Raw genomic sequence first — 21,389 nt, forward strand, 5'->3', positions numbered from 1 at the left:
TTTTGCATGTACAAAAAGTGGTTATGCGAACCTTCAAGAAGAACAAAACCTCTTTAATATCAATACTGTTACTCTTACAAATTTTCACCGACACCAATACAGACGTTTGAACATTGTAACAATTAAATGTTGTGTTCAAAATATTTATCAATATTCCATAGCAAGGTCCCGGGTTCGATCCCCGGCCGGTTCAAATCCGGGAACTTTTCTAACGGTGGAAGCGGCCCCGGCGCCCACCCAGCATCGAATAACATGGGTACCTGGGGGAAACCCTGGGGAGTAAAGGCGGTCAGGGGCGTAATGCTGATCACATCACCCCCACACACGACCGGATCAAGAAAGTGTGGGGCATTACCCCCACACCCCTTATACGCCTTCATGGCATGGTGCTATGCACAGGGGAAGACTTTATCTTTTTTTTTAATTCCATAGCAAGAAAGAATGAAATAAGATAATTGGATTTTTAAAGCTCACTTTTATGCTCAGATATGCTAATCAGGACTGGACCTACAATTTAAAGCATGATTCAAAGCACTGTGCAATGTGCATCCACCAGGAAGCCCAATAAAAAGTTAAAATACTTATCACTTATTAAGAAATCCATTTTTGTTGCAATGTTGGTGCAATACTTTAAAGAAATGGGCATTTTGCATAATTTACAGAAATTAAGCTCTACAAAACAACGTCAAGGGTTCAGTGTTGCCACCCAAAATGTACTGTGGCTTAAAGAAAAATTTACTTTTATATTTAAAAAAATAAAAAACTCTCCAAATGATTTACTTAGAAACATCTACTTTCATTCATTTAGAATACACCAAGTGGTCTGCATGCATTAAAGCCACGTGGAGCTCCAGGAATACTAGACCTTCATACAACAGTTACAAACACTCGAATTGTAAAAAATCAAGGAATAATAATAATAATTCCTTTATTTTGCAGGCAAGGTATAGCCCTGTGTTGCACACACACAAGAAAGCAACCAACTTTTGCCTGCTCATGAATGGTTAAATTGAAAACACAGTTGCAGATGTTTTGTAATTTTTTGTTATTTAACAATGCACTGACTTCCTTGCACATAAATTCAATAACTGATAACTGACTAAGAGATTTTGACTGAGACACAGGGTACAATTCATCATATTCATTTGGGATCGCTGTACCTGAAGCTCTTTGAAGGGATTGTTTTCCATTCACTTAAGTGCTCTGTCTGTTGAACAGTTCACAAGTTGGGTAAATTACTACAAAAATATAATGCATAGCTTCTAAAAACTAACAGTAATGCATTAATGTACACACTCTCAAGCCTTCACATACATACACAAGTATTATATGCATAACACGAGCATCAGTAGCAGAGGATAGGGTATGCTCCTCAATAATCATGGGGATTTTTCTTTTGGGTGGATGTATCTCAATATAAATATCCCCTCCCACTCCCGTTAAGATACCACAGTGTAAAAGCCTGGTACTATGGACATCCAAAAGGCATACTGTTAATGTTGTAGCTTTTTAATCAGGGGGTCATAGGTTCTATCGCTGGTGAAAGCTCATTGTGCAGTGGTTCCAATCTCACTGTAGGTTGTCTCGATTAACATAACTGAGCGCTAAGCAGATTTATAACACACTTCGAAAAAAATGAAGCATGAACTGAAACTCAGAAATTAATAACACCCTCTGATAGGGTTGTTTCACCCTTTCCTCCAAAGTAATATATATATATATATATATATATATATATATATATATATATATATATATATATAAACAACTGTCAAACAGCACATGTTCTCAGCACCAAATAAATACTGGACTCATGGCCTTATTGTAGTGAGCTCTGATTTCTCCCTCCTGAGAACTATGTAGATGAAGAAACAGCCAGATTTGAAAGAAAATTTTCTCCTCATCGCCTTCTTGGTTGGGGACAGTAAGGAAATCCCGGATTGTGATCTATGATTATTAACAAGTATGCTAATCTTGAGTGCCTGTCAACACCATACACTGTTTGTATGGTATCTAGGGCACAATCTTACTGAATCCTGTGAATGAAGGTTTTCTTCTGGCAAACATAAGCCAAAAATCGGAATTGTAGCTTTCCTGGAGACATGATTCAAACAGGAGTTCTTGGGTTATCAGCCTGGTTAGCATCCATTTCAAGCGATTGGCAATTCCCTGATGTACACATTTGAAACGTTGAACACTAACATTGAACCTGGCTGATAACTGGAGAACACCTGTTCAAAACGTAAGCCCAGTTTTACATTTGCAAAGAGTACATAAAGCATAAGTAATGGGATTCCCAAAGTTGACAGTTCATATGATTAGTTTGCAATCAAGGAAGTAGGTGCTGAGGAAAAGGTTTCTGCTCAATTACAGCACTAGTGAGTGAGTAAGCTCTTCTGGCATCCCTTCAGTCTGCACCTTGCTACCTAGCAGATGACATCTTTCCGATTTCCAACTGGCACAGGACAGGGCGAGACACAGCTAAGCAGAAAGCATCCTTCGCACCCTTTCCCAATAAAAATTAAAATATGGTGATATCATCATTCAAATACTGATCATTAGCTATCATCATCAGGTAACAAACTAGTAAGCATTAACCTATAGTGGCTACACAGGAAAAGACAAAGATCTTCCCACCACCTGTAAACTGGTTGAGGACAGATGCAAAAAGGTTTTCCCAGCACCACCACATGGTCAAACCACATTTGATATTTCAGTTCTGTTTTTTTGTTCATTGGTACACAAGTGAATGTATGACATATTAGAATTACAAAACAATACATACATTTTTAATTTTATTAACAAGCTGAGTTTTAAAAAGACTTTGTTTCCTTGTGAGTATTATGGCATAGATGTTATAAAATGGTCTCGAACTTCTCAACCACTGATTTTTTCTAATATGTTTCACTTTTACATGTAATAATGAGAACAAAAGAACACTTGAACAACATTAAACAATTAGGGGGCCAATTTTCAAAATTTCATGAAAATTATGACTTTCGAAAATGTTGCATCATTTTCATTTTTTTAAAAAACTTGGGGACAAACATTACATATACTGAAAGTGGTCCTTTATCTTCGCCCATTGTCCATAGGCACGATACTAGAACCAAAAGTCTGGAAATTCTTTCGTAACCTCGCAAGATTGCCACTTTTATGCAAGAAGTATCAGCCACTTTGCATGGTTGTAGGAGTATACTGCTTCTACATAAAAATAAAATAACCCATGATGCAACAGCCTGGGGTTTCCATGACTGGGTTATGCTATTTATTCGAGGCTCCCATACGCACAGGCCAAAATGACAGTTTCTTGTTGAAATAATTGAAATGTTAAGAAATCAAGTCACAAAATGTAAGAAACATCTTTATTATTGTACAAAATTTACAAAAGTTTCATATTCTGGAAACAATTACATTTTTAAACCATTCAAATGGAAATAGTATTACAGAAAACAACACACTTTTATAGTTTAAAACTACAATTTCCAAATATTTGCATAAAAGACTTGCAAATGCAAATGACTAAGGAATTGTAACACCCATAATGTGTAATTTTCAAAGCCAACAAAACTAACATCAATATTTATGATGCATCTTTCATTACCAGTTATGTTGGATTATACATTGGGTTGGAGAATGAAAAAAAAAAAATGGACAAAATTGAACTTAACCCTACCTCCCCCTCCCCAAGGTAGATTTGTGACCTTTTCCTCCCTTAGCAACAAACAATTAGACTTAAGCCAACTCTGAGACTACATCAGACATGGGGAAAACTATAGAATTGTGATCCAACACCATAGGTACCCACAACAAAGTCCATGAGTTCCCCATCTTCACACTTAAAACAATGAATGAATGAAATAATATTAATACCGAACAAGTTTGCCTGAATTACAGTTGTTAAACTTCAACAGTCAAAATAATACATTAGCATTACCACATACTTCCACTTGCAAACAATATCCTGTAGTACCTAAAAAACAACAAATTAAATCAATACGCAATTGCATCATCTACTAGAAGTGACATCGTAACACTTAAAAGAGTATTCTATTTTAAGTCTTACATTTAAAATGTTCAAACGATTCAATTGTGCATAGATGCACCACACTGATGTATAATAGCATGATCCTGCAATAGAGCTTCACTTGCGTAACTTCTGCTGCAAACAGTACAATAGAATGGTCTATTTGGATTGTGAACAGCCATGTGTCTTTTCAAACCACCCTTCCCACGAAATCTCTTCTGACATATGTTGCAAATATGTGGTTTCTCACCAGTATGTATAAGAATGTGATATTTAAGATTACACAATTTAGAAAAATACTTTAAGCAATATGAACACTTATACCTCTTTCCAATTTCAATGGCGTGACTATCCAATACAGCTGCACTTGGGGAGAGAGTAGAACTGAAAGGAAAGCAGTTACACAAGGAGGGTCAGTAAAAATAGAATTTCAAATGCTCTCATCACATTCTAAAACTTCAGTTTCACTGTGGGATTAGTTCATGAATTTATATGGGGATGCAAGTTGTGTGTTTGTGTGTAATTTCTCATTAAAAAATAATGTTTTTACTAGTATTATATGCAACTTATTCTGTGTTTGTTTTATTACTCATTATGCTTCCTATTATTATATCTCATGTATTTCTTTTTCTGTTATTTACATATCGACAAGGGTTGGTTGTAAGAGTGGACTTAGCAGCTCAAACCACTACCAGTTTAATAAAGATTATTATTATTATTGTGTTTCTAGAAAGATATCTGCTTCAATTCATAGGGATTTACATGAGCCAACATGAATACACAAACACATTCTGTAATTAATATAATAATTAATGATGTATTGATAATTAAATTAATTTATTTCTATAATATTTTTGATTGGAAATCAATCATACAAATAATTTTCAGGTGAAACAACTACTGAGCTACAGCCCTGAATATGTATGACACATGTTTGCTCATACAAATCTCATGGTGGGAAGAGAAGTGGTTGTATTTGTTTCACAATCATTTTATGTTTAATTGGGACTGGACATACAGTTTAATGTGGAATCTGAACCACTGTGCAATGTGCTTCGACCAGTGACTGAGCCCAGGACCCCTTGACTACAAGACAACAGCGTCCTGCTAAGCCATCAGGTAGGTCCTCCTCATACATGGTTAATTATAAACTCCATAAATTCACAACATATCTGGTAAATTATTCTTGTGTGTATTGCTTAGGGTTGCTCAACTTGCTCAAAATAGGGAAACATGGAAGGCCTGTGTTGCTGCAGTCATGAACCTTCGGGTTTAAGAAGGCTAGAGAGTTAGTTAGTTAGTTAGTTAGTTAGTTTTTGGTATTGCTTAGGGGAGAGTGGGGGAATAAGAAAGACATGGGGTAATATGAATTATGAAAAATTAACATAGACAACAATTTTAAATTTCTAGAAAAGATATTTTTTCTTGCATAGTTGGGTAACCCAATGTACCCAGAAAAAAATGAGCTCAATTCTGCAATAAAAAGAGCACACAAAAATTATAAAATAATTTAAAATATTTTCACCTTATTACCTCAATAGGGGTAATAAGAAACAAGTTGGGTATTTAATGCATTTTATCTATTAAACTGGTTGGAGGATAAAGATACTCAACATGTGTGTCTTATTTACCCCTAAAATTTTGGTGCATATTGTTTTTTTATATATATTTTTTACTACAAAGGAATGAAAATGCAAGAAAATTAATGTAATGGCAAAAGTTTTTATATAGCTCTATATTTTCAAAGCAAAATCAATTGACATGTTCAAATGCTTATTTCCAATAGGTTTTATGGTAAATGAACAAAGACAAAACAAGCAAAACATATTTGTGACTTTATAAGGCCCTTTTTCTTCTGTGAATATAATATTTTGATTCGAACTAGGTCTAAGCGGCTTAAAGTAAATGGTCTGTTTCCGTTTAAAGATATAGGACCACACAAGATAAATTCTTTGTGTACACTTTGTATGTCGTCATGAGGAGGCCAATTAAAAGTACCCAAAGATTCTTTGAGGAAATTGATTATGCAGTTGTCTTCTTTTACTTTAGTAACTCGTCCCACATACCAGCTGATGTCATAGTACGAGGGTCACTATTTATATTTTGAGCCTAACAATGAAAAAACACGAATTTGGCATTGAAAACTGCTTTATTGTTTTTCGAAGTGTTCTCCTTTATGGTCAATTGTCAAAGCAGTTTTTCCAATCTTCTTGAGACACCTCCATAATATGGGTTTTGAACGCATCAACGGCATCTTCCGCCGACGAAAATCGTTGTCCACGCAATTTATTCTTGACATTCGGGAACAAGAAGAAGTCATTGGGTGCCAAATCAGGACTGTACGGCGCATGACACATCAATTCGATTTTTTGACTGTTCATAAAGTCGGTTGTTAGACGAGATGTGTGACAGCTGGCATTGTCTTGATGAGGAATGATCCGACGGTGTTTGTTTCTTTTCCGTATTTGACCGAAGACCTATGGCAAACAAATTGTTGTGTACCATTCAGACTTGACCGTTCTACGTTCCTCTAAAAAGGCACAGTTGCCACATGACCAGTTTTCCCGAAAAAACAGGCGACCATTTGTTTCGATGTGCTTCGAGAGCGAACAACTTTTGTTGGATTGGGTTCATCTTGAAACACCCATACAGTCGACTCCTGCTTACGTTCCGGCTCATATGCATATATCCATGATTCGTCACCTGTTACAATCTTATATACATCTTTCGAAGCACCACAATTGTATTTATTGAGCATTTGTTTGCACCAATTGACGCGAGCGTCTTTTTGAGTTTTTGTCAAATTGTGTGGGATCCAACGAGAACATACCTTTCTCACAGCTAAATGATCATGTAATATTTTATATATGCTGGTGGAACTAATGCCTATGGTTGCCTCAATCTCACAGTATGTCACATGACGATCTTGCAGTATTAGGTTTTGCACAGCATCAATGTTTTCTTGAACAACAACTGATTTTGGACGACATTTGCGAATCTCGTCGGTGAGCAAATGGCGGCCACGATTAAATTCGTTATACCAGCGTTTCACAGTGGCAAAGGATGGGGCTTCATCGCCAAATGTGGAAGTAAGTTGATCGATGCACTCTTGTCTTGATAATCCACGTCAAAAATCATAAAAAATCATCGCACGAAAATGTTCACGAGTTAATTCCATTTTATTGTTGTCGCGCAATCTCCAAGGCAACATAAACAACACAAATGAAGCTACTGACAAAACATTTGAAGTATGTTATGGTCAATAATACCAGACGATTCCGTGCAAACGTCAAATCGCGCCTAACTTCAATCAGTGTTGCCAAGGCTCAAAATATAAATAGTGACCCTCGTAAATGGCATAGTATGATTCTGGCATAATAGTATCAGTTTCACTATCTTCATGAGATGACTGTTCTGCTTGCCATGATGAGAAATCAAAGTCCACATCATCATTCAGAAAGAGTAAAAAGATACATTAGTATACAATAGAGCAACAATGGACCACTGATAGAAGCCTTTGTCAAGTCGACACTTTCATGGAGCATATGGGAAGATTCTAGAAGATAGCAGCTAATCTGATGTAATTTACCCTTATCCAAGCATCGGCACTGTCTAGTGGAATCTGTATAAATATACAATATGCTTAGCAGATAATTTTGTTAGCTGATGGCAACAAAGAAGCACTCCTTCCCTCTGTAAGGGGGTTCCACTCCCAACCCCATCGTAACGTTCTTTGGTAATGAAAAATAAAAATTAAGGGGATTTGCAGTTCATTACAAACCCAAGCAGTTAGTCAACCACTTTGACACAAAAGCTATGTAAATTCCTCTCGTTCGATGTTCATAAAAATGAGCAATAAAATGTCATTTCGATGTCAAGAAATTTTGTAGATATTTGTTAAATAAATATTTTAATTGCTTGTTCATCTATGTTTGCAAGTACAATTAGTGCACAAAAGTGCAACTAATATTACTCTGTTTTGACAGTAACATATTTTACTTATTTTGCTACATATTTTAACAGTGTAAATTAGAAAAAAAAAGACTTGGCTCTAGTTGTGACTACAAGTAAGACAATAAAAGCATCAAGTAAACAATTATTCACATAAAAAATGCCTCTATCTATTTACAATATTCTCAAGAAATCCTCCTCCCACACGTTATGTACGAGGGTGGTTTGAAAAGTTCTCGGAATCACCACCAGATGTCAGTGCTAGGACAATGAGGTTCCCTCATAGTAATAGGGCATCCTTTATTAATAAACACGTGGCGTGTCAGTGTTCTGGGTAGAGATCTGTGGTGCGGACGTCACTTTGTAGTTGTTCCCATGCAGTGCTTTGTGAAGATGGAAAAAATCGAGATTCGAGCGGTGATTAAGTACTTCGTAAAGAAAGGTATGAAAGCAAAGGAAATTCATGCTGATTTTATGAACACACTGGGGGACTCTGCTCCTTCATATTCAACTGTTGCAAAGTGGACAAACGAGTTTAAATTTGGTCGGGACAGCTTAGAAGATGATCCACGTAGTGGTCGCCCAAAATGTGCTACTACCCCAGAAATTATTGAAAAAGTCCATAAATTGGTTATGGAGGATCGCCAACTGAAAGTGCATGAAATTGCTGAAGCTATAGGAATGTCATCCGAACGGGCGTATCACATTTTAACAGTTGAATTGGATATGAGAAAATTATCTGCAAGATGGGTGCCGCAACTTTTAACACAGGACCATAAACGCATCAGAGTGGACATTTCCGAACAATGTTTGACTCGTTTTAAGAGAAACCAAACAGATTTTTTGCGCTGGTTTGTGACGACAGATGAAACGTGGGTCCACTACTATACCCCAGAGACAAAACAACAGTCAAAGCAGTGGAAACATGTTGATTCACCACCACCAAAGAAAGCAAAGGCAATACGGTCAGCTGGAAAGGTAATGGCGTCAGTGTTTTGGGATGCGAAAGGGATTCTGTTGATCGATTATCTTCCCACTGGTGAAACAATTACGGGACAATACTACGCTAATCTCCTCGACCAACTAAAGCATAAGATACGGGAAAAGAGGCAAGGTTTGGCAAGAAAGAAAATCATCTTGCATCAGGACAATGTGCGCCCTCACACAAGTGTCATTGCCATGGCAAAAATTCATGAACTTGGTTACGAATTGTTGCCACATCCACCTTATTCGCCTGATTTGGCTCCCTCAGACTTCCATCTTTTCCCCAAACTCAAAAGTTTCCTCGGTGGACGGAGATTCTCTTCAAAGGAAAAACTAATAGCCGAAGTTGACACGTATTTCACAGGCCTGGAGGAATCTAATTTTCGAGATGGGATCAAGGCATTGGAACATCGCTGGACCAAGTGCATTAGTGTACAGGGAGACTACATTGAAAAATAAAAATAAATCACTGTTGTAAGTCGTTTCTTTCTATTCCATTCCGAGAACTTTTCAAACCACCCTCGTAATTGGCATAGAAGTAACATCACTCTCAATGATGGTGACAAAACAAAAGTTATTGTGTTACACTTGTGACGAAGAGATGTCAAGAAAAAAAAACAATACCAGATGGGTTTCCCTCAATTATTTCCACCCATATATATGGCTTAAAACATACCATGTAACTTATGCCACATACATCCTCTTAGTAAAAACAATCACTTAACAATTCACAAAGTTTAATTTTCCAAGTCAACATGAAAGATAACATCATTGTCATCACACTGTATGATATATGGAATGTTTCTCCAGTAGAGCTTCACTTGCAAAACTTCTGCCACAAACAGTACAATGGAATGGTTTTTTCGCATGGATCACCCTATGGTATTTCAAATTGCCCTTTCGATTAAATCCCCTCTGACAAATGTCACAAACATAAGGTTTCTCTCCAGTATGTACTAGCAAATGTCTCTTAAAATTTCCTATATCATTAAAACCCTTGGGACAATATGCACAATTATATCTTTTTTCAACCTTATCCAGGATTAGATCCACTACAGCCAGATCTGGAGGCACACCAAAACTGAAAGGAAACAGTTGCACAAAGAACATTACAAAGTAGAATTACAAACATTTTCATTACATTCTAAGGTGTTACGTGGAATTTGTATTCTTTTCTGTTCCAACATTTCTGGTAAATCATTATATATATATATATATATATTTCTAACATGATAGGTGTAAAAATACTATGCAAATATGTATGTAGATTATGTATCTAGTTGTAATAAGATAAAATTTCACCCAGCACTAAAATGAGCCAAAATTGCTGTTATCTTTACTTTCATAATTCTCTTGCTTTGCTGCCTATCTTAGCCCCCTCACTGGTGTAGTGGTAACGGCATTGCATTGCACCACAAACAACACAGGACTACAAAAGATTTTTTTTAGGCCAGCCACACACTGGATCCGACACGATGCGTTGCAACACGATGAGTCATGATGCAATGCAATGCAACGTGATGATACACAAAGCAACACAATGAGGCAAGATGAGTCTTGTTGTGTTCTTCATACAAGAATGAAAGGTTTTGATTACTTTAATTCCATTCATGGTAATATTCCATGACAACATAACCTTACAAATTGCTAACAAAAATGAAGTTGGGATGGGTGAATATGACAGTGTGAGCGAGGTAAGGGGGGATCAGGGATACCCCCATAGGAGGCAATTATTCCTGGCAACAAAAGTTAAGTCTCATTACTACCAGAGAAGTTTCTAACTCCCTGTTCTTTTGGCACTGTAAATATGATAATTTAATAATATGATATGTAAATATGATAATTTAATGTTGATATTCTGTTCATAGAAAAACTAAATATGTTGCATAACAAAAAAAAATCACAAACATATACGTGAAAACATGAAAGTCATTGAAGCTTTGGAAACACATTTCTTGTGTGAGAAAATGAGTAATCAATTGGGTAGCTTTGTTTGATGATGTATTTCTAACTGTTTTTCATTATAATAATTTATCTCCTCTCAAAAGTGAGTAATTTCCTTGTAAATATATGAATCCTGCAAACAAGGAAAAAGTTTAATTCGCGAACTGCAAACAGATAGTTATTCGCGTAATAAATATCAAACAGACCTGAAGATTTGTTTTCCTGAAAAATTTTAAGATACATCTTGTGCACTACATTCTCTGTTCAAATACAAGATAATTTCCAATAGACCTATTTTTTTTCAGGTAATGTAATTGTGTCACTTCATTCCATTACACATCAATTGTTTTCCTTATTATGGTAACCGGTCGAGTACTAATCGCACAATGGAGGCCTCGTTTGGACAAGAACGATTAGCTTCTCTGGATCAAACTCCATTTTTAACCTTGATCACACAGTCAAATCTACATATATATGTGAGGTCAAACGATACAGTGATTAGTTACATGCAGATGGTGTACTAAGGACAAAGGATTTGCACATGCGCCGTGCATTTTGTCGCATCGTGCTCCTGCAATACCAAATTCCCGGGACCCTCACTGTTTTATCGCAACGTGACTCGACTCAATTGTTTCATCCGGTGTGCGGCGGTCCATAAGAGGCCATGTTAAACATTCCCCTAGTCGGTTTGCAACAAAAATGATGCATCTCGTCGTGTCGGATCCGGTGGGCCTTAGTTGCCAAAGATTTTTGAACAAATTGAGAGTATTTTGGTTGCGCTGAATCTAAAATGAACAACAGTTTTGCAAAGTTGGCTATAGTTCTTGAGATACTTCGATTTTAAGTTTATCTCAACAAGAGCTGGAGGTGTCGACATGAACTACGGCATGGCTTTTATTTTAGAACTTAAAAATATTTCTCTAGTCCATCCATTGCACAGCATATATTTATTAAAAGTTAGTTTTACATTATTTGTTTTATTTCTTTTGTTGAAGGGAATGAAATATGAGTTCTTCACTAAACTGTCCTTGCATCTTCCCCTGTCCCCCATTTTGGAACCCAATCGCCGCTAGTGTGGCATTGGTGGGATCTTCAACATGATTGTTCCAATTGCACAAGAAAATCTAAAAAAAAACAATGTTTTCTCATTATTAAGAGTGATTAACAATGAGATTTCATGCCTTTTTATGTTTTTTAAAGAACAGTCATTACTCAAAAACTAGAGTCTAAGTTAGAAAACTGATATCATATTCAAAATCACAATGGCAAAGATACTCTAAAATGACTCTTAATTCCTTAGCAATAAAAAGTGTGTTTACCAGTGCAATCAGTGGAGGCACATTGCACAGTAGTTTGGATCAAACTCATCCAGTCCTGATAAGCCTATCTAAGCATAAAGTAAATTGAAACAAACTTCAACATTCCCTCAAAACTCTTCAAATTTAAAAAAAAAACTCTCAAACAATGAGGGTACAGTCAAGGATATTCCTGGGTTGTAACTATTCCAATGGAAATCAATGAGACTGTTACAACCCACAAGTGTCCCTGAATGTACAGATATTGCTTTTATATCACACACACGGTGGAAACTCGATTGTAACATCTAAACACACAAATTATTACATTCCTTTTGTTAACCAAGTGTAGGTATGTATTTCATGTTGAAAATTTATCTTCTAGGGTAACATTTCTGCAATATCTACCACAAAAAGTTGAGAAGTTTTACAGAATACATATAACAGTTAAAACTCCCATCAGAGGATGAATTAGCCTCCTCAAAACAGAAGTTTTACACTCAATAATACCATGCGTACAGTGACAAATTTAGAAGGCCATTCTGGATACCTAAGTCACATGGGAAAAAATAAGATTTTGGCAAAGAAAATTTACATTCACTTTTCATTAGACATTTGGCTACTACAGTCTGTCCGAATGTGTGTACATACAGCTTGTCAGATTTGTGAAGACGTGAAAATGAAAGACTTTGAAGAGTGACGTGTTTGTATGAAACTTTTGTCTTCACTCTCACATGAAGAGGCAAGCATAAGCAGATCTCAATGTAAGGAATGGTTCCAGCTTTCTAAATCAGGTAGAATGTCAACTGATGACGATCTCAGATCTGGATGACTTCCCATCAACAGACGATGACCACATCAAGAACCCCCATGCTTTGATTTGTGGAAATTGCTACTTCACTTTTGGAGAAGCTGCTGAAGAAATAGGCATCACCATAAGATCTGCCCATGCAATTTTAAATGACAACAGACCTGAGTTGTGCAGAAACCAAACCTGGATGTTGCATCACAACAGTACACTGGCTTCCTCGTCAGTCCTAATCCTCAATTATTTGATGAAAAGAAAATATCAGCTGTGCCTTACCTTATTCTCAAAACCAGATTTAAAAATTTTGAAAGACTGTCATCCTCAAACTACAGAGGAGATACAGGATAATGTGATTAGAGAGGTGCGTGTCATTCTAGAAGGCATTTCAATAATGGAAGAAATGTTTGCTGTGGTGTTCACCGGAAGGAAATGCTTCAAAGTGGATAAGGTTGAATAAAGTTTTGTGTAAGTAAAATTATTTTCATAAGAGTTTGATCTAACACCAAGCGTTTTACCTTCGTGAAATTTCGTGTTTCCACGTTGCACAATTGGATAGTTGTTTCCGATTAATTTCGAAGGCTGACTGCCTTCATTCACTAAGAGTACGGCATCTGGAGCAGAGATGGTAGCACGTCACTTCTTTGTTAGTTCCCTGGCAGTATTAGTTGAATTTTCTCCAATTTGGTGGTACTAGCATGTATTTCCTGGCTTGCGATGTTTTCTGTTTTTTCTGCTATCTGTTGTCGGGTGGTGGTTGGGGGGCTGGGCCGTCTGCTGCATTGTGTTGCTCAGTGTGGAGTATTTCCTGTTCTTTGCCCTGTTCTTCGCGTGGGTGGAAGGAACAGGAACTACACCACATCGAGCAACACAACACAGCACAGCAGATGGTCCAGCTTCCCAACCACCCCCCACCAACGATACCCAACAGAAAGCAGAACACACAGCAGACGATGCAAGCCAGGAAACATGCACACCAGCACCACCAAATGGGACAAAATACAACTACCACCACCCAGGGACAAACAAAAGAAGTGATGTGCTAACATCTTTGCTCCAGATGCTGTACCCTTAGTGAATGAAGGCAGTGAGCCTTTGAAATTAATCAGAAACAACTATCCAATTGTGCAACGCAGAACCACGAAATTTCATGTAGGTAATACTTAAACTGCATTTACCGGATCCATCATGAAGATCAAGTGTTTTATATTCGTGAAAAAATAAACGTGTGAGAAGGTCCAGATAGTATTCCAGATCTGCCCTCATTGAGTCTCTCAACTTGAACTAATTTACCAACCATGAAATTTACTGAAAATATTCATAAAGAACAAGGAGATATATAATATTGGTTCTCTCTAGTCACCTACGATATTTTAAATAATCAATATATTCACATGGAATATATGGTGAGCTATTATATATACTTCTTCACTTCATGTGTAGTATGAGTTACATTATCAATGCAGCACGTGTAAAAATAAAATGAAATGACAAACGAAAAGTTATTTGTAAATCTACTTTGTGCACAGTTAGGTTAACTGGGACTGCAGTTCAAAATACTGAACCACTATGTGCCTCCACCAGGTATTGAACCAGGTACCTCTTGATTACAGGCGATGACATTACCATAACAGCACTGAGAAGGACCCCGTACATAAATTCAAAGCACCATCTCAAATAAAACAAAAATAATTTCTATAATTTTTCAAAGCAAATTAAATTAAATTGCACAACACCTAAACGTAGTTCTGCCTCCCAGAGGAAGTAGAAGCAAACAATTGTTACTATACAATAGTCTGTGAAAACAAAGTTAAAATTTAGTTTCATCAATATGTAAAGTTGAATATTCTTTGAGAGTTCTTGTTTTTCTCGGAAATATCCCTCTTTCCCTCATACATGATGGTGCAGTTGGTAAGATCGAACTCTTTGCATCATAGATTGCAGGATTTGCAAGAACTTCATATTTCTGTAAGTTTAATGAAGTCGGACTAACTGTCCCCATTCTATAACAGGCTGTTCTCATCATTCCAAACGTATCATTTTGACATAATACGGTAAGGATTAACCATCTACATTGTTTAGTCTTACAAAATGGTGTGGTATAAACATATGTATCAACAGGCTACTAGTACATTTGTGTCTCTTTCTATCCAGGTTCAACTATGACGTAGTGACATCTTCTCATGTACTGGTGGCAGACATGTTCAGCAGATTACCGTGTCACACAGAAGGCGCAATGCATCAGGCACAAAGTACAGATTTCTCTCCAGATAATCACTGATCACACCAATGGAGATCCAGTGATGACCGAAATTGCATTGTATGTAAAAAGGGGTTGGTCGAAAAGGTTCAATCATCTGATGAAGAATTCCTATATTTCATCTTACTATAAAAGACGTAACCTTCTTTCACTAGAGGTAGGATGTCCATGGTGGATGAGGAGGTTAGTTATTCCACAGTCACTTCGCAGGAAGGTTGTGGAACTCTTTCATGAAACTTATCCTGGAGAAAGGGTGATTTCAAGCATGGTGACCCAGGATGACGAAGGATGTCCAAAACTATATCAGGACCTGTGAAACATGTCAACTGAAACAAGTCAATCCACACATCCCAACGTAAAGAAAGGTCCAAATAGTAGATGGCCAAAGCTAGATTCGTGCATCAACAAATAGACTGCTTCTGCTTGGCTGGGAGAAAGTTGCTATTACTTGTGCTGGGTAGAAATTTTAACATACAGTTTTCCACTAGCAACATACCATATCAAGCAACCAGAGTTTTGTTTTAAAATATTTATCATTTCGCATTTGATAATCATTTAATCACAAGAGCCATTTTCCCCACAATGCTCTTGCAAACACAGACTAATGAAAATCATACATTTTGCATAATTTCCAGAATATACTAATTCATCAATTTATTGGACCCATTAGACACATGAACTCTGGTAAAGTCTTGGCCAATATCAGCTCAACCTGTACGCCACTGCACTGTGACCAATAGGTTGGCAAAAGTTTTGTACAAATTGATGTGGCCAAGTTACTCACAGATTTGTGAAGAAACTCAAATCACTGTCCAGTGGCCTTTCAATTAGGCCACCCGTCCAATTTGCGAAGAGAAGAAACAAATATTTAGGGCCAATTTGAAGCTAAAGCAATGAGCCCCCTTCTCTCAACATTTATTGACTTGTCATTTGAGACAGGAACAATGTGCATCACTTTTTGATCAGCCTTTGCATTTTGCCTTGCTTCTCTGTCAATATTATCAATAAGAAACATTGTAACAACTGATTTTTAAAAATAATGAATTGTTTACTGCAACTGCTTTTTATTACATAGGTGTACATTTTATTGGATTGAAACATAACTACCAGAGCTTTTTATTGAAGTAGAACTTTAAGAATATTTTCTTCAAAAGTAATGCTGATAATTGTTGAATTCTTGTTATTAGTAACACTAATAGAAACAGAATAGGGATGGAGCATGAAAGTCCCTTCAGTGAATATCTAAAATCCTGAACTGAAAAAACTTCATATTCTAAGTGAAATTTGTTTCCGAAGGGTGAAGCTTCAGATGTCTCTTCAGATTACACTTCACGCTGAACTTTTTACCACACATGTGACAACCGTATGGCTTCTCTCCCGTATGTATTCTCACATGTCTCGTATGTTCCCAAGCAGAGAAGAAACATTTGGAGCACCATGAGCATTTATAGCTCTTTAGAGCACTGGTGTCTAATATCACTCCCAAATCAAAAGACATGGAACTGAAATAAGAAAAAGGTAACATCAGGAACTTCTTGGTATAAAATATAATCCCATGATGATTGCAAACAAATATATTTAATTGCCTATTGATCTCAAGCTGCGATATTAGCATAATGTTTTTTTCTGTATGGACTTTTTACCATTAAGAGAAAAGGAAAGGTCTCTGGTGCAGACACTTTGCAAAGTAGTCAAGATCCCATTTTAAACTGTAGGTCCAGTCCTGATTAGCCTAACTGAGCATCAAGCAGACTTTAAAAAAATGGAAAGGGTGTTCTTTTTCTTATGCAAGTTATGGATAGAAACTGACTTCCAGGTCCCCTTATGGCTGGGAGAATTGTTGCAAGACGGGTCAACATAGAGCTCACAATGTCTTGAGTGCAATTACTTGGAGAACGATGCAAACCTCTATGAATGGTGGCAGTGAGTTGCCAACATTGACAGTGATTAACCCAGATAAGCCTCTTGTCCTATATAAAGGACACCGTGCCTTTTCTTACGTAGACACCTGTGGAAACAGTTTCCGCCTTTAACATCCCCTATACGCCTTAATGGCGTGGTGCTATGCACAGGGGAACACTTTACCTTTTTTTTTTTTTACGGATAGATGGCATTATAGTTACCTTTTCACGAAGGTCTCTTCTTTGTGTTTGCACGTTATTTGCGTCATTCTTTGTCGTTGTGTGGAGTCCTGGCATTATTGAAGTCACGTGTAAGTTGAGCGGTGATGGAAGACAGCAGTTTTGGATTTGAAAGGTAATAATTTCAAGGAATTTTTATATTTTAAGTACTTTTAAGTGTGTTATTGTACCGAGGAAGGTACAAACCTATGAAAAATGACACATTGCATGTTGCAGTGCTTTGTTGCCACTTTCTTAGTACGTTAGTACAGCAGTGTCCTACATGTAGGTCACCAGGCCTATAGGGAAGCCCCGTGTCATGCATAATAGTATTGTACGGTTCAATATTTTCAGGGGTCTCTCCCTAAACGAAGTTCTGGAGTTGCTGAATGACGATGAGGACAGTTTTGCCAAAGGACCATCTTTTGATATTACACTATTTCCTCCAGATAATGCATGTGATGACGTAACAGATGAAGACTCCGGAGAGGAAGAATCACCTGTAATTGACAATATGCCAGGGAGTCAGTTGCGTGCAGAAGGCAAAAGCGTTGTCTTGCTGTATGCAGATGTGCTTCACAAATTTGGAAATTTTCCCTTTCAGCTCTTTTTCGACAATTATTTTACATCCATTGAGTTGCTTGAAGAACTGCAAGCAAGAGGTATTAGGGCTACAGGGACTCTTAGGAATGATCGAATACGTGACGCCCCGTTGCAATCAGCAAAGGAGTTCAAGAAAACTGCCAGAGGTACTGTTGACTTCGTAAAACTTGAAGACGAAGGAATACTGATTGCAAGGTGGAATGATAATAATGTGGTAACAATGGCTTCAAATTATTCCTCTGTACATCCGCTGCACAATGTAAGTCGCTATTCTCAGAAAGAAAAGAAGCGTGTGATTGTAAAGCAACCACACCTTATCCACACATACAATAAGCACATGGGAGGTGTGTATCGCGCGGACCAAAATATTGCTCTTTATAGAACCTCAGTAAGAGGGAAGAAATGGTATTTCAGCCTTCTCTCACATTTCCTTGACATGTCAGTACAAAATGCATGGCAATTGCATAGACATGATAACGGAAAACTGGACCACCTCACTTTCCGGAGAAGAATTGCCTGCTATATGTTGCAAAGAACTGAACGTACAGCAAAATCACAGGGAAGGCCATCACAGAGATTAAATATAGATACACGGTATGACCATCTTGATCACTGGGTTGTTCAACAGGATAAGCAAACCAGATGCAGACAGTGTCATGCCAAAACTACTACCCGATGCATGAAATGTGATATAGGACTGCACGTGAAATGCTTTGTGCTCTACCATACAAAATAAGTCCTATGAAACAAACTACAGTGAAAATTTTATTCCCAATGTAGCAATAAACCTAAATTCAAAACCACAAATGTCTGTATATTTACTAATTTGTAGAACGAGATGTATCAATCATAGTGTATAAATACAAATGTGCATATCTTACTACATTTTTCACTTATATTCCAAACAGTGATTGTAATATGTCTACTGTAGTAAATAAGTATTGTGCAACCTATAGTGCCTGGTGACCATTACTGCCATGATTAACTTTAATAGAAACATTCACCTCCTTTGAGCCTGACGTTCTATATATAGGACATAGGATATAGCAACATTCACCTCCTTTTAAACCTGACGTCCTATATATAGGACATAGCACAACTTGTAGCATAATATATGTATTGCAGCATAATTCATAAAAATGTGTTCAATGACATCCAAACGTTACAATGTAATCTAATTTTGAGCAAAAACTCATTTTTTTTTTCACCGGCTTATCTGGGTTAATACATATCTACAGTGCACTCTTTTCAATTCGAACTTGGATAATTTGAATTACTCGGCAATTCAAACAGAAGTTTATTCTCCTTGAAATCATATTTAATGATACATGATATTCTTAATTCGATTTTTTCTGTCCCCCCTTGGAGTGCAAAATAAAGAAAGTCCACTGTATTTGTTTTCAAGTAACAAAGAATTGTAATTATTTTATACAAAGTATATTTTCAACTGTTTATGTATATATATGTATGTAGGTGTATGTACGACGTGCATTCAAGTTATAACACCACCCTTTTTTTTTCAATACTGGAAGAAAAAAAAAAAAAAAAAGTGGTGTTATAACTTGAATGCACCTTGTATATCTGTGTGTGTGTGTGTGTCATGTCAGCAAAAAAAAAAAAAAGTAAAAAAATGCAGGGAAGTTCAGTAGATGTAGCAGTTTAAGAATAAGTTGATTTCAAGTTACGAACATTCTATAGTGAGAGTACTTTAAGGAGGAGGCTACTGGTCTATGAGCCCCTTGCAAGAACCACACCAAAGTTTCCTTCATTTCAGGTCTCTGTGTCTAGTTGTTCTTTCCAATATTTCTGTAAAATTAAGCATACTTCCGTCACTGGTCCACTATCCATTACTAATCATAGGCCATTCAACACAGGCCTGATGGTTAGGAAGATGTTGGTCCCTTGAAAAGTGCTGTTGATTACATTGAAGTACCAGGTTCAGTACAGGTACCAGGTTCCCTGCATCAATTATAGCAGGATCATTTCCTACAGTGTTACACCACAAAGCAATTTGTCACTTTCAGAGAATTCTGTGACTTCTTGTGATAGAAAGAAATAATGATTGTGGTAGAGAAGAAATGAAGCACTTATTCCGCATTTTCATGATGGGGGGGGGGGGGGTGTAATAATTATTTTCAAGAATTATCATATCATATGAACTATGGAAGAGTGTAGAGTAATATCCAATTTTGGATTATGTAGATAGTAACACTGTTGAATTCTTCGCAAAAGCTGCAAATGGAAAATATTATTTACCAAACTACGTTGAGAGCATTCTAGTTGAAGGTGTCTTCAAAAAATAATAAATAACTGCTGAGCTTCACTTGACTTACTTTATTAGTAGTAATATTTTGACACACTAGAATGAATTGCAGAATGATTTATTAATTCCACTTCGGAGGCATAACTTCTGCTGCAAATTTCACAACTAACTGGCTTTGGTCTGTGAACTTTCATATGTCCCTTCAGAGTAAATTTCCGACTAAAATCTCTTCTGCATATGGGGCAGCTATGTGGTTTTTCTCCTGTATGAATACGTGTATGTCTTCTAAGATCATTTCTGTAGTGAAAAGACTTGGAACACACAGAACATGAATGCTGCTTTTCATATGTACTGAAAGTTTCTGTATTTAATAATGCCCCAATTGGTAGAGGAGGGTTTAAATGATTTCCAATGCTGAAAGTAAAATGAATAATAGAATTAATTTCTAATCGAATGATATTGCATTTGCAATTGCAGGGATGATGTGTTAAAATGTATTCAGTAATGTGAGAAAAGAAACAGTGCCAGAATATTACTTTCACATGCATCTTATTGTTCCTACACAGCTATAAGTCAGCTTTGACAAGGTAAAGAATAATCGATATACAAGACACCTTCTATGGCAGAGTGGTCACCATAATGTGCAATGAAGCCAGAAGACCCAGGATGGGCTAACGGGGGCTAACATTGTTCATGCTTTTATCCACTATGAAAACCATTCTCCTTGGCAAAACGGTGATCACACATTATTTAATCCAAAAGAAATGGAATTGTGTTGATGTCGAGTATCAATTTTATGACAGGAACAGTCCTTCATTATAGGAGCAGCAAATTTATTCAAGAACACATTTCTTATTTAGAATAAGAAACATACAATTTTAATATGTTATAATACGAGGGTGAATCAAATATAAACTGTATTTTCTTTTGCATGGCCTGGGAAAGTGTGGTACAGCCCCGTGGCCTTCAGGTGATGAGGGGTGTATAGAGTCTGTTCCCTCCCTGGAGTCATTGCCAACTCTCCACATCAGTCAGTAGCACAATCAGTGAGCAAGAGGTACACCCATCCATTGTGCAATGCATCGTAATCAAATTTCTTACAAAAGAAGGGGTAAAAGCGGCTGAAATTCTGACAAG

General features: G+C 36.9%; 1 protein-coding gene across 30 annotated transcripts in view; it reads right to left on the reverse strand.

Moving 5' to 3' along the window:
- The window catches only part of LOC145992030 (uncharacterized), a 360,413-nt gene that overhangs the window by 285,678 nt on the left and 53,346 nt on the right, over positions 1-21,389 (reverse strand). Inside the window, exon 4 of one of the 30 annotated variants that reach the window (XM_083128113.1) lies at positions 9,225-10,043. The exons of 27 other annotated variants lie outside the window; for them this stretch is intronic. In XM_083128113.1, coding sequence (XP_082984239.1) covers positions 9,740-10,043 — 304 coding nt within the window. In that variant the 3' untranslated portion in view covers positions 9,225-9,739. Of the gene's footprint in view, positions 1-9,224; positions 10,044-16,346; positions 16,769-20,322; positions 20,667-21,389 lie in introns of those variants that run through there. 2 more of the 30 variants (XM_083128120.1, XM_083128096.1) reach the window with 2 other exon arrangements.

This window comes from Lepisma saccharinum, chromosome 9, assembly GCF_977018435.1.
Source record: "Lepisma saccharinum chromosome 9, izLepSacc3.1, whole genome shotgun sequence".
NCBI lineage: Eukaryota > Metazoa > Arthropoda > Insecta > Zygentoma > Lepismatidae > Lepisma > Lepisma saccharinum.